General features: G+C 48.6%; 1 protein-coding gene across 3 annotated transcripts in view; it reads left to right on the top strand.

Moving 5' to 3' along the window:
- The window catches only part of LOC149866670 (killer cell lectin-like receptor subfamily B member 1), a 29,983-nt gene extending 19,983 nt beyond the window's left edge, over positions 1 to 10,000 (top strand). For all 3 annotated transcript variants that reach the window (XM_090044008.1, XM_090044007.1, XM_090044006.1), the window contains 3 exons: positions 902 to 1,044; positions 1,600 to 1,709; positions 7,193 to 10,000. In XM_090044008.1, the coding sequence (XP_089900134.1) occupies positions 902 to 1,044; positions 1,600 to 1,709; positions 7,193 to 7,316 (377 nt within the window). In that variant the 3' untranslated portion in view covers positions 7,317 to 10,000. The remainder of the gene's footprint in view (positions 1 to 901; positions 1,045 to 1,599; positions 1,710 to 7,192) is intronic.
- Positions 10,001 to 14,561: the final 4,561 nt, after the last annotated feature.

Here is a 14,561-nt window from a genome sequence, read left to right as displayed (position 1 = left end):
GTTTTCACCCAGTGCCTAGCAATGGCAGGAAGTGTTCCTTCTGGTGCACTGCAGCTCTCAGTGGCCTCTGTCTGGCCATATCATGCTCCAGCTGCCAAACCTTCCTTCCCCACCTCCCAAGCAGTTGCCTGGGGACTATGCAGAGAAGCAGTTGGTTCTAAGGGCCACTTCAGTCCAGCCACAACTTTTGTGATGGTTTTTGGTTCCTCCACAGAACATCCTCTGCTGGTGTTAGCCACCCTGGCCCTTGGGGATCCCTGCTGCTCCACTGAGGGTGGAAACAGACATTGTCTGAAATTTTTATGGCAGCTTAGATGCTGATAAAATAGATATCAGTACCCTTTGTTTCACCACACAACAGAAAATCAGTGGTGAAACAATAGGTAGTAATAGACTCTGCCACTTTATTGTGGCAGATATCTATTACTTTGTGGTGCATTACCTGCTCATTCAGCCCTGCACATCTGGCTGGGCAGGGAAATCCCTGCTTTCCCTACCTGCCTAGACACACTGCATAGGTCTGCCACAGTGGAGAAAACTGCTTCCCCACTCAGTATGTCTCAGGGGGGTGGCTGATCAATAAAACACTTATCTGCACTGTGGCAGACCCATGGTGCAGATCTAAGCAAGCAGAGAATGCAGGGAGATCACATTTCCCCTTGTCCTGCACCATCAGGGGAGAAGAGGCAGGGCATGTTTCACCCAGTGAAGTGGATCAGCTGTGCATGGATATATTGCAGCACAGCTGATCTTCTCCATTCTGTGAGGTCTGTTTCTTGCCTGAGAGTCCAGACAGGTGTCAGCTGTGTCTTCCACTATTCTCTGAGAGATCTGCAAAGGGCACTGTCCTCACTGCTGTGTGATACAAGTGATTTTTCTGTACTTGTGTCCCCTCCTGCAGGTTGCCCCTCAGGGTGGACAGAAAACAGAACAAGTTGCTACTTCTTGTCTGAAGGGAAGGACAAAAAGAGCTGGAATTCCAGTATGAAGGAATGTATAAAGAATGGCTCCAAACTTGTAATTATCAACAGCAAAGATGAACTGGTGAGATGTTCACCCCATCCCTAATGCCTGGTGAAATAAATGGTAATGATCCCTGTTTTTTGCACTGGCATCTTCTAGTGCCCTCAGGTGTCTAACTCACAGCCAGACATGCTCATTCAGCTCTGGGTGAGGGGGACACTACCACACCACAGTAAGAGTACTGTTTAGGGGTGACTTTGCTAAAGCAAGCAAATGGCTCTCATCCCAAAAGAGGAAGGTCTGGGAAGGGATTCAGAGGATCTTTGTTGGACTAACAAACCTGGGATAATTACATGGGTATAACCAATAACATTTTCCTGTCTCAACAACCCCTGAGCCTGAGGACCTGGGGACAGATCTTCTGGAAATGGGGATAGGACCAGTGAGAGGTTCTGCCAGTACTCTTTGATCCACAAAACTTTACAGACCCCTCTAGCTCCAGCCTGACCCCTCTCCCATATTGGCCCTTACTCCCTGATTGGTGGTGTGGTACCCTCTGCCCCAAAGCGGGGAGGGACTGTCTCTGGGGAAGGGAGAATTTTCTGGCCATGACATCTATATTTATTTCCCATCTAGGACTTTCTCTACAGAATATCAGAAGATGGCTACTATTTCCTTGGCCTGACATACTCCAACATCAAACGGAAATGGAATTGGATAGATGACAAAGAGCTCAATACAGACTTGTAGGTGCATTTCTGCTTATCCCTGTAAACAGCTGCAGTGAATATCAAGGAGTATGTATGTGAACATTGCAGAGCGAGGCACAGCGGTACAGACCCCAGGCTGGGATTCCCCTGCTAGTCCTGGGTTAAGAACAGCTTGCTTACCTTCAGGCCAGGAGAGGGGTCTCTTTGGGGGATAAGTCTGAGATTGTTCTTGGGGAGTGGTGGGAGTCTGTGGCAGACAAGTGGTGGCAGTGGGCAATTCAGTTATGAGGCACACAGGTAGCTGGGTTTGTGATGCCCAAGAGGACTGAACGGTGACCTGCCTTCTGGGTACAAAGGTAGTGGACCTTGCAAGATGTATAGATAAGCTGCTAGGGCTGGGGAGAAGCTAGTGGTTATGTTCCATGTGGGTAGCAATGACATGGGTAGGGGAAGCAGAGAGGTCTTGGAAGCTAAATTTATGCTTCTAGGTTGGAAGTTGAAGTCCATGACCCCTATGGAAGCATTCTCTGAAATGCCTCCAGTGCCCTGTGCAGAGCCAGGTAGATAGCCAGAGCTCAAGAGCCTCAATGTGTAGCTGAGACAGTGGTGTAAGGAGGAAGGGTTTAGGTCTATTAGGAAATGGGGGACCTTTTAAAACAGGAGGATCCTGTATAGAAGGAATGGCTTCTACCTGAGCCACAATGGTACTAAACTGCTTGTATGTAACATTTAAAAAGTGGTAGGGCATGCTTTAAAGGAAAAGCAGGGGGTAAGGGGGAAGTTGACAGGTGCAGAACAGCACACAGTTCAGACTGAAACACTGTATAGGGATAAGAAACAGTATGAAGACAAGCATAAGAAAACATCTCTAATGAGTAAAAAGTTACACGGAAGTATCTAGGGTTACCATACATAGGACTTTTCGCAGAAGTGCTCTTTTTCAGTCCTCCCATCTCCATCCAGGCAGTTTTAAAAAATATATATCAACAAATGTCCAGGATTTTGGTCACTCCGACATCAAAGTTTTTCCCAACACTCCCCAATCTGCCCTAGTAAGGAACTGTTTGGGGCTGGAGGGAGCGGGGGGAGTGTGTGTGTATGGAGCAGATGGGTGTGTGAGCAGAGGTGGGTGCCTGCCAGTGCTGGGGGAAGGTGTCTGGATGCTGGGCCTGCAGCAGGGTAGGGGAGGTGCCTGTCCCTCCCGTGAGGGACAGTTAGAGAAAGCAGGTGGCGGGGGGTCACTTCAGGGCCAGAAGGGAGCTTCATTGGCCAGCTGGCAGCACCAGGGCCAGTGCCCTTCCTCACAGGGCAGGGCAGCTCGGAGACGCTGCAGGACTAAGAGGAGCAGGGGGCTGCAGGTCAGGACTGAAGGGCTGGGGGTGCTGTGGCTTGGGAGTGTGGGGTGCCAGGGGTGTGGGGGACTGTGTGTTGGGAGCACAGGGCACAGGCAGTGCCAGGGGGCTGCAGGTCAGGTATGAGGGGCATCAGCAGAGACAGGGGGACTGCAGGTTGGGAGCAAGGGGCACCAGCATGGTCTGGTGGGTAGGGTACTGTGGGTTGGGAGTGAGGGGCAGCAGCAGAGTGGGAGTGGGCTATGGCTTGGAAGTGAGGGGCAGGGCACAGGCATATCACTGCCTCTCCCCCAATCATATTTTGCTCCCCGCTTCCCTGACAGATGTTGTCTTTTTTAAACTAAAAATATGGTAAACCTAGAAATAACTAACCACAGAACAAGAAAAAATACACATGGTTTTCTACTAATGATAGAAGTCTAGGATGAAAGGTGGGGGAACTTGAATGCTGAGCATTAAATAATAATATTAACATATTAGGTATCTCTGAAACATTGTAGAATGAGGAAAATCAATTGGATGCTGTAATACCAGAATACAGATTATTTAGGAATGAGAGAGTAGGTTGTACTGGTGGGACACACTGCATCAGAGGCTGCATTGAATCAAATAGTAGAGGTTTTTCAATTGATAACTGAGGTACTGTACAATCTTTTGTGAACAGAAATCCTGGGTTTCAACAGAAGAAAGTACATCTAGGGATATACTATCCACCCCCCACACCAGGCTGACAGCAGAGAGCTAGAAATGCTAGAGGACTTGAGTGAGGCTGTGACAGCAGAAAATGCAGTAAGAATGGGGGACTTTATGGGGAGCAGTTAGTCCTGGAACCAACAAAAGGAAATGTCTTTAGGGACATGAGAAGCTGAAGACTTGCCAGGGAGCCTTTCAGCTCAACTTCTCAGTGGACCCTTGTGTGCTCAGGATGTAAAAGGGGCACTAGAGGATGACAAGACAGTTGCTGAAAAGCTATGGCATTCCTTGCATCTGTTTCCACTGTGTACAATGTTAGGAAAATTCCATGAACAGGTCCACTTTTCTCTAGCGACAAATCAGTAGAGTTGATACACACTGAGGTTTCAAGAAACGAAGTGCAAGAGAAAACTGATAAACTAACCAGTAGTAAATCACCAAGACCTGATAGCATTTGCCCTAGGGTCCTGAAGGAGCTCAGGTCGGAAATTGCTGAACTCCTAACTGCAGTATGCAACTTCTTGCTAAAACAGACTTGGGACCAGAGGATTAAAGGATTGCCAATGTGACTCCCTTATTTAAGAAGGGCGCTAGAGGGAGTGCAGGGAACTGCAGGCCAGTGAGCCTAACTTTTGTTCCTGGAAACCTGGTAGAAACAATAATAACATATAATTGTTCAGTACATGGATAAACCTGACTTGCTGGGGAGGAATCAACATGGCTTTGTCAAAGGGAAATAATGCCTCCCCAACTTGCTAGAATTTTTTGAGGGTGTTAATAAGCAGGTGAGGTGAGGTAATCTAGTTGACATAGTATATTTGGACTTCCAAAAAGTCTTTGACCAGGCCCCTCATCAGAACCTCTAAACTAAGTTCAATAGTTCAGGGATAACAGGGAACATCCACTAGAAGTTGGCTTTAAGATGAAAAACAAAGAGTGAGTATAAATTGCCAGTTTTCAGGATGGAAGGAAGGAAGCAGTAGGATCCCACAGGGATCTATATTGGGACCAGTGCTGTTTAATATATTCATAAATGAACTGGAAAAGGGAGTGAGTAGCAAGGTGCCCATATTTGCAGATGACACAGAATGATAAAGTGGTAAAGACCAAGGCTGACTGTGGAGCTACAGAAAGATCTGACACTATTGAGCAAATGGGCAACCAAATGGTAGATGCAATTCAATGTAGATAAATATAAAGTGATGCACCTGGGCAAAAATAACCCAAACTGTATGTACAGTATGATGGTCTCTACATTATCTGTTACCACACAAGAAAAATATCTGAGAGTCATGGTGGACAATTCAGTAAATCATCAGCTCGGTGCTCAGCAGCTATCAAAAAGGCAAACCAAAGTTAGAGATTATTCAGAAGACAATCGTAAATGAAACAGGAAGTATCATCATGACCCATAACAGAGAACCCTAGCCCTGTTACCAGCAAGCAGGGTGGACCCTTTAAATCCAGGACTTTCTGGGTGCAGTTGTCTAGTCAAGCAGGGGTTAAGGATCGAGCCCTGCCAGCTGGTCAGGTGAACAGAAGGCAAAGGCCAAAGCCATATAAATGGGAGGAGAAGAAGGGGGTGGGGGGAGGTGGGCAGTGGAGAGGGGGACTTCTGATGACTATGGAGAAGCTGTGGCAGCCTCCTCAGGAAGAATGCAAAAAGCTGGGACACAGAAGCGCAATTGCATGTGAGCAGGCAGTATGCCTCTCCTACCTTTATTTTCCTTGTATGGCCACAGAGGCCTATTATTTACATTTAATGTTAAGTTTGGTGGTTTGAGAATGAGGCTGTAGGGGAGGAGGAGGCCTCATTAGTGCCAAAGAGCACTGTGATAGAGAGCTCAAGAAGCCCTGCTGCACTAGGGGTGCAGTACTAGGGCCACGAGCCCAGTGTCGCTTGAAGGGAAGCTAGGAACCTTGGAGCCGGGTCCTAGTGGGTGGACTTAGGTGAGCAGCTCTAACAACAGAGAGAGGGGCAAAGCCGGAGGGGCCTAGCTAGAGAGAGAGAAAGTAAGCCTACAGTGGCTGAGACCCCAACATAAAAAGAATATTATAAAACATCTGAGAGGCATGGGGCACGTCAAGGGAAAATCAGAGTATGCGTTTTGCCTTTAAGGCAGCAGCTTATTATTCTACAGGTGGTGAGCCTTAGAGCCCATCTGAGAGCCTTTGGGTCAGCCTTCCTCTGTAAAAACCAAGTGACCTCAAGTCATGGCAACAAGCAAAGTGGGGAAGCTGGTCCCCAGAGGAGGAGGAAAATATAGCAGGACTTCAAGGGTGCCCCACTCATGGACCTTTAAAAATACCACCAGAGACAGCACCCTGTTACATGCCCCTTTATGAATCCATGCTATTTCTACACCTTGAATACTAAGCCCAGTTCTGGCCCCCACACTGGAAAAAGGTTATAGAAGTAGGGAAAGTCCAGAGAAAGACAACAAGTGGTAGCGAGGGGCCTCCATATGAGGAGAGACTAAAGAGGTAAGGCGTATTCAGTTTAGAAAAGATACACTTGAGGAGGAACATGATGAGGCTTTACAAAATACTAAATGGTGAAAAAGAAAGCAAATAGGAATTTCTTATTTACTCTCCCTCGCAACGTAAGAACTAGGGGTCATATAATGAAACTACTAGTAGTAAGTTTGAAACTAAAAGAAGGAAGAACATTTTCACACAGCATGTAATTAAAGTGTGGAACACATTTGCACCAGATATTGTGGAAGCTGACAGTTTAGCTAGATTAAATTGTTTGATTTATGGGACAAATTATTTGAGGAAAGGGACATCATTATTGGTTGAGTATGGGAGTTAGAGATACAGTCCCTGAGTCAGAACTTCCTAGACCTTAAAGTCTTCAGGCTGCAAGTCAAAGAAGAACAGTGGAAACAAAATCTCTGATCATACCCAGTTCACTCCTCCTTTCAGTGTCCACCCTCTGCCACGGTATGACATAGGATCTTGGCAAGATGGGGCTATGGTCTGACTCAGTAAATGCCAGTTCTTATACTCTTATGTTCCTGTGTCTCCTGGCAGTGACATTTGGCATTGGTCATCTTCAGTGTGGAGAGGCCTGGAAATGGGGTGAGGACCCAGAATTTCCTGTAGATTGCTTGAGGCAGAGGCATGTGTGCCTGGAGTGGGTATCAGAAGGGAACAGAGCTGAGTGCTGGGAAGTGGCTGTACAATGTGATCCTAGCCCCTCATAGAGAAAGGGCATCAGGCCAGGGATAGCTTCTTGGAAGGGAAAGCAAAGCCAGGGACTTTCAGGTGAGTTGGGACAATGGGGAAAGAGACCAATGAATGCTTCTGTGGAGCAGCTGGCCAGGACAAAAAAACCACAGTTGCACAGTCCCTGGGCTCATATCTCCCTGCAAGTGAACATCCAACACTTTGCACTGGGCTCTAATACTTTAACACAGGAAAGAAATGGGACTAAATAGAGGCTCTGGTTCTTTTCCTCTGCCTGCTCAGATTCGACATAACACGGAACTACACTGACTATTTCTGTGCTGTTGTGGGACACAACTGTGTAGCGAGTGCTGATTGCAATGGATCCTCAACAAGCAAGTATATGTGTGAGAAAGCTGTGGAATAATCCAGAAGTTCCAGGAAGGGGAAAATCCCCAGACAGAGGGAAAAGTCACAAGGACTTCCCCTTGGCATATTCACTAATATACATGGAAACACACATGCATAGGTGCCAGCTCCATCTCCTCCTCACATATTTGGATCAGATACATGTGTAAACAGACTTTCCCACATTCACATGTGCCATCCAGAAGAGCCCCTCCATGCACAGCCTCACACAAGTGTATACACACAGACCTGCTCTTCTCTCTTTTTCTTTCCTCGTTATCATCTCTATATCTTTCTTTGTGGAATTCAACATTTCTGTAATTATTCCTGGATTGACTTATTTAATGCTTTCTTGTGTCTTGTAGTAGGTCTATGCAAAGCTTTGGGTGGTGGTTTGATTCAAAGGAGATTTCCCCCATTGGTAGCCGAATCTCCAAATCCGAATCAAAACAAGGGATCAAATTAAAGGTCTAAATCGATTCAAGGCTCTCCGAATCTTTCGAAAAGAATCAGAGAGCTTTGAAGATTCGGGCAGTTCCTGGTGGCCAAAGCCAGCTCCAAGCTGGTAAGTACTAGGAGTGAGGTAGGGTGGGCTGGGGGAGGGAACCATGGGGGGATCCCTACCAGCTGCCCCAGCTCCCCCAGCCACGCTGACATGTGCCTGCTCCCCCAGCCCCCCACCCCATGGTTACCCCACCTGCCCCAGCTCCTGGTACTTTAAGAAAAAGCCCTGGCCTACTGGGTGCTGCCACATGGGGGGGGCAATCCCCACTTCCCCCCAATTCCCCACACTGCATGGGGACTCTACACGAGTTCCCTGACCCTACGCTTCACTCCCCCAGCCCTCCCAACGTGTGCCCCACCCAAGCTAGCTCTGGCCCTTTAAGAAATAACCAAGAAAGGCCTCGGGACACACCGCTCCTGATGCAGCCTTGGGTCTTCAGGGGCAAGTGAAAGAGCCCTCCACATGGCATGGGGCACCCTTCATGGGGCTGGGGAAGCAGGGGGTGTTGTGGGGCTCATGCAGAGCCCCCCCATGTCACATGGTGCAGTGGGGGGGATAGAAGGGATTGCACCCCCCTGCCTGGCAGCACCCGTGAGTTAGGGCTTTTTTCTCCCCAAAAAAGCCGGGAGCTGGAGCAGGCAGGACAGCCATTGAAGGGCTGGCAGGGATGGGCCTGGCTGATTCAGATATTTAGCAGCAGCCAAATCTCTGAATCAGAATTGCCTGAATTGAATTAGGACCGTGATTCGAATTACCGAATCAAAGCACTATCCCCCGAATCAGCCAAATCTGAATCCAAAGCTAATACTAGCCACTTCACACAAACCTATCTTCTAGCCTTAATTCAGGTCTTACAGATTGAATTGCTTTGAAGACCCCAGGTGCAGGGTATAAGGCCCTGTTTAACCATAAATCAAATACTAGTGGGATCCTACTCCCCAGGTGTCTCTCATTGACCCAGGGACAGTAACTCAAAAGGGGGATTACTTATTTCCAGTCTCCACTGGTACCAGTTCCTTAACAAAGAGGATTTGATCCCTCTTGTTTCTTTAAGTTTGATGGCTCAGTTAGGCTGTTACCATCTTGTTTTAGCTCTGCTTTTCTTTTCTTCAGTATGCTGTGCGAATCCCTTCTTTGCTCTAGCCACCTCAGTTTCCCTCTAGGCTCCACTTCTCTCAGTGGGTCCACCTTCTCCCTCATCCCAGTCAGTCCCTGCTAACTATCCCATGGGGTTTATCCCACTCCATCCTGAGACTGGGGGCAGCAGGGATGACCCACACTACCCCGCTGTCTGCAGGTACTTACCTCTCTGGAACAGCAGAGGTGTTCCTTGCATGTGGCTTGCCTGGGTCTCAATGACTTGTGAGGGTTCAGCTGACTGGACTTTCATCTCTGCTGGTCTTCACAGCTCCTGGTCCATGTAAATGTCTTATTTTATTTCTGTATAACTGCTGTGCGGCACTCTCACATTTATGTGGCCTTGTAGTTTTGGCTTCTAATCAAAATGAAAGCTTTATATTTTCCCACGCTTGTATTAAGCTGCACATGCGTATTTTATAAGCTTCATTTCTTATCTATAAGTGTCATTCCTGCAGAAACGAAACTTATGTAGAAAATCTACCTAGTAACTATTATGTAAAAGAAAACTATCCTATCCCTGTATGCTTAGCTTATATCATAGTTAGTGTCACAGAGGCAGTCCAACCAACATCTATAAAAAGGCATAGAGGCAAGAAGTAGCAGAGACGACAACTGGATGATCCTTCAGGCTTGATCACCCTGTAGCCAGTCCTCAGCCTCCCCGCCTGGGCGTATCCCAGTGAAAACCAAGGCCTCGAAAATCCAACAATCAACAACGATTCACCGTGTTACAGTTTTGTTATCCACCATCCCATTCATGAGCTGTTGACCAGCCCTAGGACTAACTAGTGAGTAGCCGCACCTATCCCGCAAGGGGTGGAAAGCAAGGACTCACTAGTGAACCCTGTGGGCCAACAGACCCCCTTTGTATCCAGCATACTGTAACTGAAGAAACATCGGAGACTCCACCTCTTGACTGCCTCTCTTCGTAGCTTAGACAGCATATCTATGCTTTCTATACTTATATTTACTGCAACTTTGTTCCAGCTGGTCTCCCCTCTTATTCATAAGAGGGTGAGGCCAGGTGAGTGAATAAAACAAATTTTTACTTTACCTTATATTTACTCCATAATAACTTCTACCACTAACACCCTATCTCAATGAGCTGTTTACCAGTTCTGGGACTTAAGGAGTTGGCAGCCGCACCTAGCCCGTCGGGTTAGAACGCAAGGGCTTACTCCGGAACCCCGTGAACCAACAGACATCCTACAAAATTATTATAGAAAACTAACAACTTACTCTAAGTCGTCTACTTGCGCCAACTTGGCGAACCTCGAAGGCGGTCATAAAGCTACCTCCAATCCTGCCCCACAAGCCATGCGCTCACCCGCTCCGTAAAGCCCGCGGCTCCCCAAGCGGTGCCGGAATCGCTAGCCCGGCATTCCGCCACAGTCCAGCTGAGCGGCCCTGCTCTGGGAGATGTCAAACACTGCGTTTCTCTTTGGGGTCTTCCTTTAAACTGCCCAGTCTTCTTTCTGAGCCAGTCAGTGCAGACTCTCTGGGGCATGTGCTCTCATGCCTCAAGGTCCTGCCTGTTTCCTGGGTTTTCCCTAGACCTTTTCCTCTAGCACGCTGGCAACTTGCCGCTCACTCAGACCCAGCTGAGAAAGATTTCCGCAAGAGCAGCCAGCTCTGCAGGGGTATAGCAAGAACTTGGTCTCAGCCTCAGCAACAGGGACTGTGAAGACAAAGAGGTCCCTGAGAAGCAGCACCTGTTTCCCAGCCAGGCCATGGGCATTTATCCTAGCAGGGACAGGAGGAATCAGAGCCAGTGACACTCAGCTCATCACCACCCAGCCATACCCCATACAACCCCGCCAGCCTGCACCCACGAGTCCTGAAGATGTGCACAATGGCAGTAAGCGTGCATGCGTCACACAAGAAGTGTTCTAGTACATGGGTGTGATCCACTGGTATCTAACTGCTTCTGCTCTGGGCGGCCACCATTACAGACAGATGTGAGCAAATGCTAGCCCTGCCAGCCCCATCCCTTGCCCTGCTGAGGCAGCAAACCAAGGTTTGCATGCAACCCCCTTCTCCTTGAACTACTGCCTGCTTATTCCTCTGGACACATGTGCCTGCCTCCTGCCTTGCCAGGCTGAAGGGAGAGGAACACCAAGGAGCACCACCAGGATCAGAATGTGGAGTGTGGAGAAGGACGTTATCCAGAAACTGGAACAGGAGAGTGATGGCCAGTGCCAAGGTGGGGCTTGGCAATCAAGGGCCTGGTCTGAGGCAGTATCCCATGGGTGCAGCAAGCCCAGTGTTTTTTTCCTGAAAGCTCTGAGCAGCAGTCAAGCATGGTGGAGTCAATTAACCTCATTGTAAGAGAGTCTCTAGCACTCATGGGCTCAGTGAGAAGAGTCAGAGCCAGCACTCCCTCCACAGTACGTACCATGGACAAACATTTGTAAGTGGATGCTTGACTATACAGGCCCCACTTGGGGTTTCAAGAGCATGATGGTATACTGTGCATCACTGGTGGCAGGCAGGTGCTCACAGCCTGACAGAGTGTGTCTCCCCATGGAAGCTCAGTGGCCAAGCATTAACACGGCCAGTGAAGGCTTCAGCCCCAGGAATCGTGTCCTCTTCCATTCCTGCAGGAACATTGAGGGCAGGGGAGAGCATCAACAGCAAGGTGCATCTGGTTGGATCCCCATAGCTTTTCTCGCTGCCTGACCACCAGATGGGCAACCACAAATTGCATGGTTGGGGATGGCTGGGAAACCACAACAGCATATTGCTGTCCTGCCTGCCTGCCTGCCTGCCTCCCACCCTCCCCCGCCCCACACATACATGGGGTACTGCAGTAAGCACTCCAAACACCCAGAACCTGACACCCAACCTGAGCTGATAGCATCCACCTCTGCAGGGAGCCAGAACAACTTTGGGACAGGACGAGCTACCACTAGACTCTCCAAAACTAGGAAGGGAAGAGGCTCAAGCAAAGGCATCCCAGGAGTCATGAAGGGGGACAGGTATTCTGACCCCATGTGACATTTCTCACCCTCCAAGGTCGCCAGTCACAGCTACTCTGCCATGAACGTGGAGCACAGCACCTCCTGGGAACCACACTGCTTTGACCTCTCCAACCCCCACATTCACCTGAATCCCTCTCACTCCTTCCCTCTAGGGACCTGACCCTGGAGTGGACTGGAAGACATTCCTTAGCAGCTCCATCAGCAAAAAGGGAAGGGCTGAAGGGCCCCCAGGACCACTTCTTTAGCCTGATATGGATAGATAGTTGTGAAAATATCTATCATTCCTCTCCATTTCCTTTGGATCTTTGGTATTTGGTGCAGTCTCTTACAACCATGCTGCTAAGCTCTACTATGTGGCAGTTTTCCTGCTGTTTCCTCTTGAAGGCTGCCTGTGATTGTAATGATTCACTTCCTCATGAGACCAAAATAAAAGATATCTTAACAAACAAAACAAAACCAAAAAACCTGTTAATGTTCATTTTATGCAGCTCATGGCATTTATTGGGTGAGTATTCCATACTGATGTCTAATAAAATGGAAGGGAAGCAGAACAAAGACATCTCTAGTACCACATTCAAAACAGAAGAATCCAAGTTTGAGCTGCTAGTAACTCTGGAAAGAGGCAGACACATGAAGGCATCCATATAAGTAAGGTCAGACTTGCTAGTAATCAGGGCTGGGATGTAAGCAGTCAGTCTTGGGGGCCACTCCAAGATCCAGATTACTAGAATGGGAGCAGGGAATAGGCGTGAACCAGGTGAGAGAAAGCAAGCAGAGTCCAGGGACAAGCTGGGTCAGGAAACCAGGAGGTCAAGAGATGGGCAAAGTTTCTAAGCAAGTTGAGTCATGAAATCAGTAGATCAGAAAGCAGGGGATGCTACCAGAGGTGCAGTTTTAGGTCAAGGAGAGTCCTGTTCCTGTGGCACTTCTCATGCCCTTCTCTTGTCTTATATGTAGGTGGTCTAGTGTCAGGTGTCAAGAGCTAGTTGCCCAAATATCGGAGTGGGCGGGGATGTGGACACCAATGAAAGCTTGAGGCAGCCTCTGGGAGCAGCTGCAGGGTAGTGGGTTGGGGTAGCTGCCTTTGTTGGTCAGACCAAGGCCTGGGTTCAAGGGTACAGGCCTGACACTAGAAAGGCAGAACAAAGAGCACAATGGTAGGCTATAAAGCATTCCTGCACCCTCCCCCCCACACCCCAGATTCTCCAGAGCATGTGTGATGCATGTTGCTTTTCATGGGCCAAGCAGTGTACAGGCATATACTTCACCAAGTCAGTGGCCCTGGCCTCCAGGAAGAGATGTCTCTGCCCGTAGTCCCTATTCAGGGGTGAGGCCTCTACCACCCTGCTGCTAGTAAATGAGCAGTTGCCTCCTAGGACCTGTGTGCTAGTGTATGCAGTGTGTGTTACTGTATGCAGTGGGTTGCCAGGCATAAGGCAAGGGAAGCTTACACCTCTGACATCAGTGCTGGGACAAATATCCTCTGCCAATGAGGGCAAAGAAGGAGAAATGGGTGTAGGTTCATATGCTGGGCACCATGATGGACTATCCCACTTCAGCATGCATGAATCCCTTGTCAGGGTCTTTCACACCTGGTAACATGACAGAAACAAAAAACCATTTTCTTCACCAAGGTGAGGCCTGGCAGGACTTATGCTCCTGGATGCAATCCTATTTCACCCTGCTCAATCCCATGCCAAACCATTAATGCAAAAGGTGGGTGGGTCCTTCTGCTTTCAGTGATGTAATCTTAAAGCTAAGATGACAATAAGTTTCCAGTGCAGATGTATGCATAGCATCCTACAGGAGTAAGGCTGAAAGGGACCACCATAGGTCATCTAGTGCAACCCCCAGCCTGAGGAAGGATCGTCCCTATCTTAAATATCCTATACATATCCACTGTCTAACCTATTAGCCACACTGACAAAAACCAGACACAACACCCTAACCTACTTCAGGTAAAGAAGGGGGGCCATGGTGGACAATGGTCTACTGCTGCAAAGGTTCAAATACTCTCAAGAGACCTCAAGAAGCGTCTCGCCCAGTTACACAGGAAGGTGCAAACCCCCACAGTCCATCACAATCTGGCTCTGGGGTATTTCCTTCCTGACTACAAAGATTGTGATCAGTCTGACCCTGAGCAGAAAGGCAAGTTCTAACAAAAGCACTGATGCAACCCAGACATAATTCCTAGCCGTAGCTGAATCCAGCACCCAATGGCTCTGAGGAAAGCTTTGGAAAAAACAAAAAGAACCCCCTGACACAGTAGCAGAAAGGGGGGATATTTCATCCCAGTTCCATATGGCAAATGGTTTGAGGCAGTATCATGGTCAAGGAGGAAAGTAAATCAGAGCCAGGAGGCCCAAACAGAGCAGTGGCAGGGACCGTGGCCAGGCTGGGATCAGGCAGGAGAAAGAGGAACAAAGCAAGAGCAGGGCTGGACAAAGCAGAGCTCCAAGGAATGCAGACACAAGCCATGCTTCTAGGACAAGGCCATGGCAAGTAGGAGGGGTTTTATAGCCCTGTTAGGGGCTTGTGGTGCTTATAGGTTCCCCCTGGTCACCTGACTACTTTTCAGTATCCTCATGGGAAGAACCAGCCTGAGCTGGGTCAGGTGTCTGACCATCTGTGTGGTGGC

This window comes from Crocodylus siamensis, chromosome 4 (assembly GCF_052110815.1).
Source record: "Crocodylus siamensis isolate JL-2025a chromosome 4, ASM5211081v1, whole genome shotgun sequence".
Classification (NCBI taxonomy): domain Eukaryota; kingdom Metazoa; phylum Chordata; order Crocodylia; family Crocodylidae; genus Crocodylus; species Crocodylus siamensis.
This window is presented reverse-complemented; position numbering and strand designations above follow the sequence as displayed.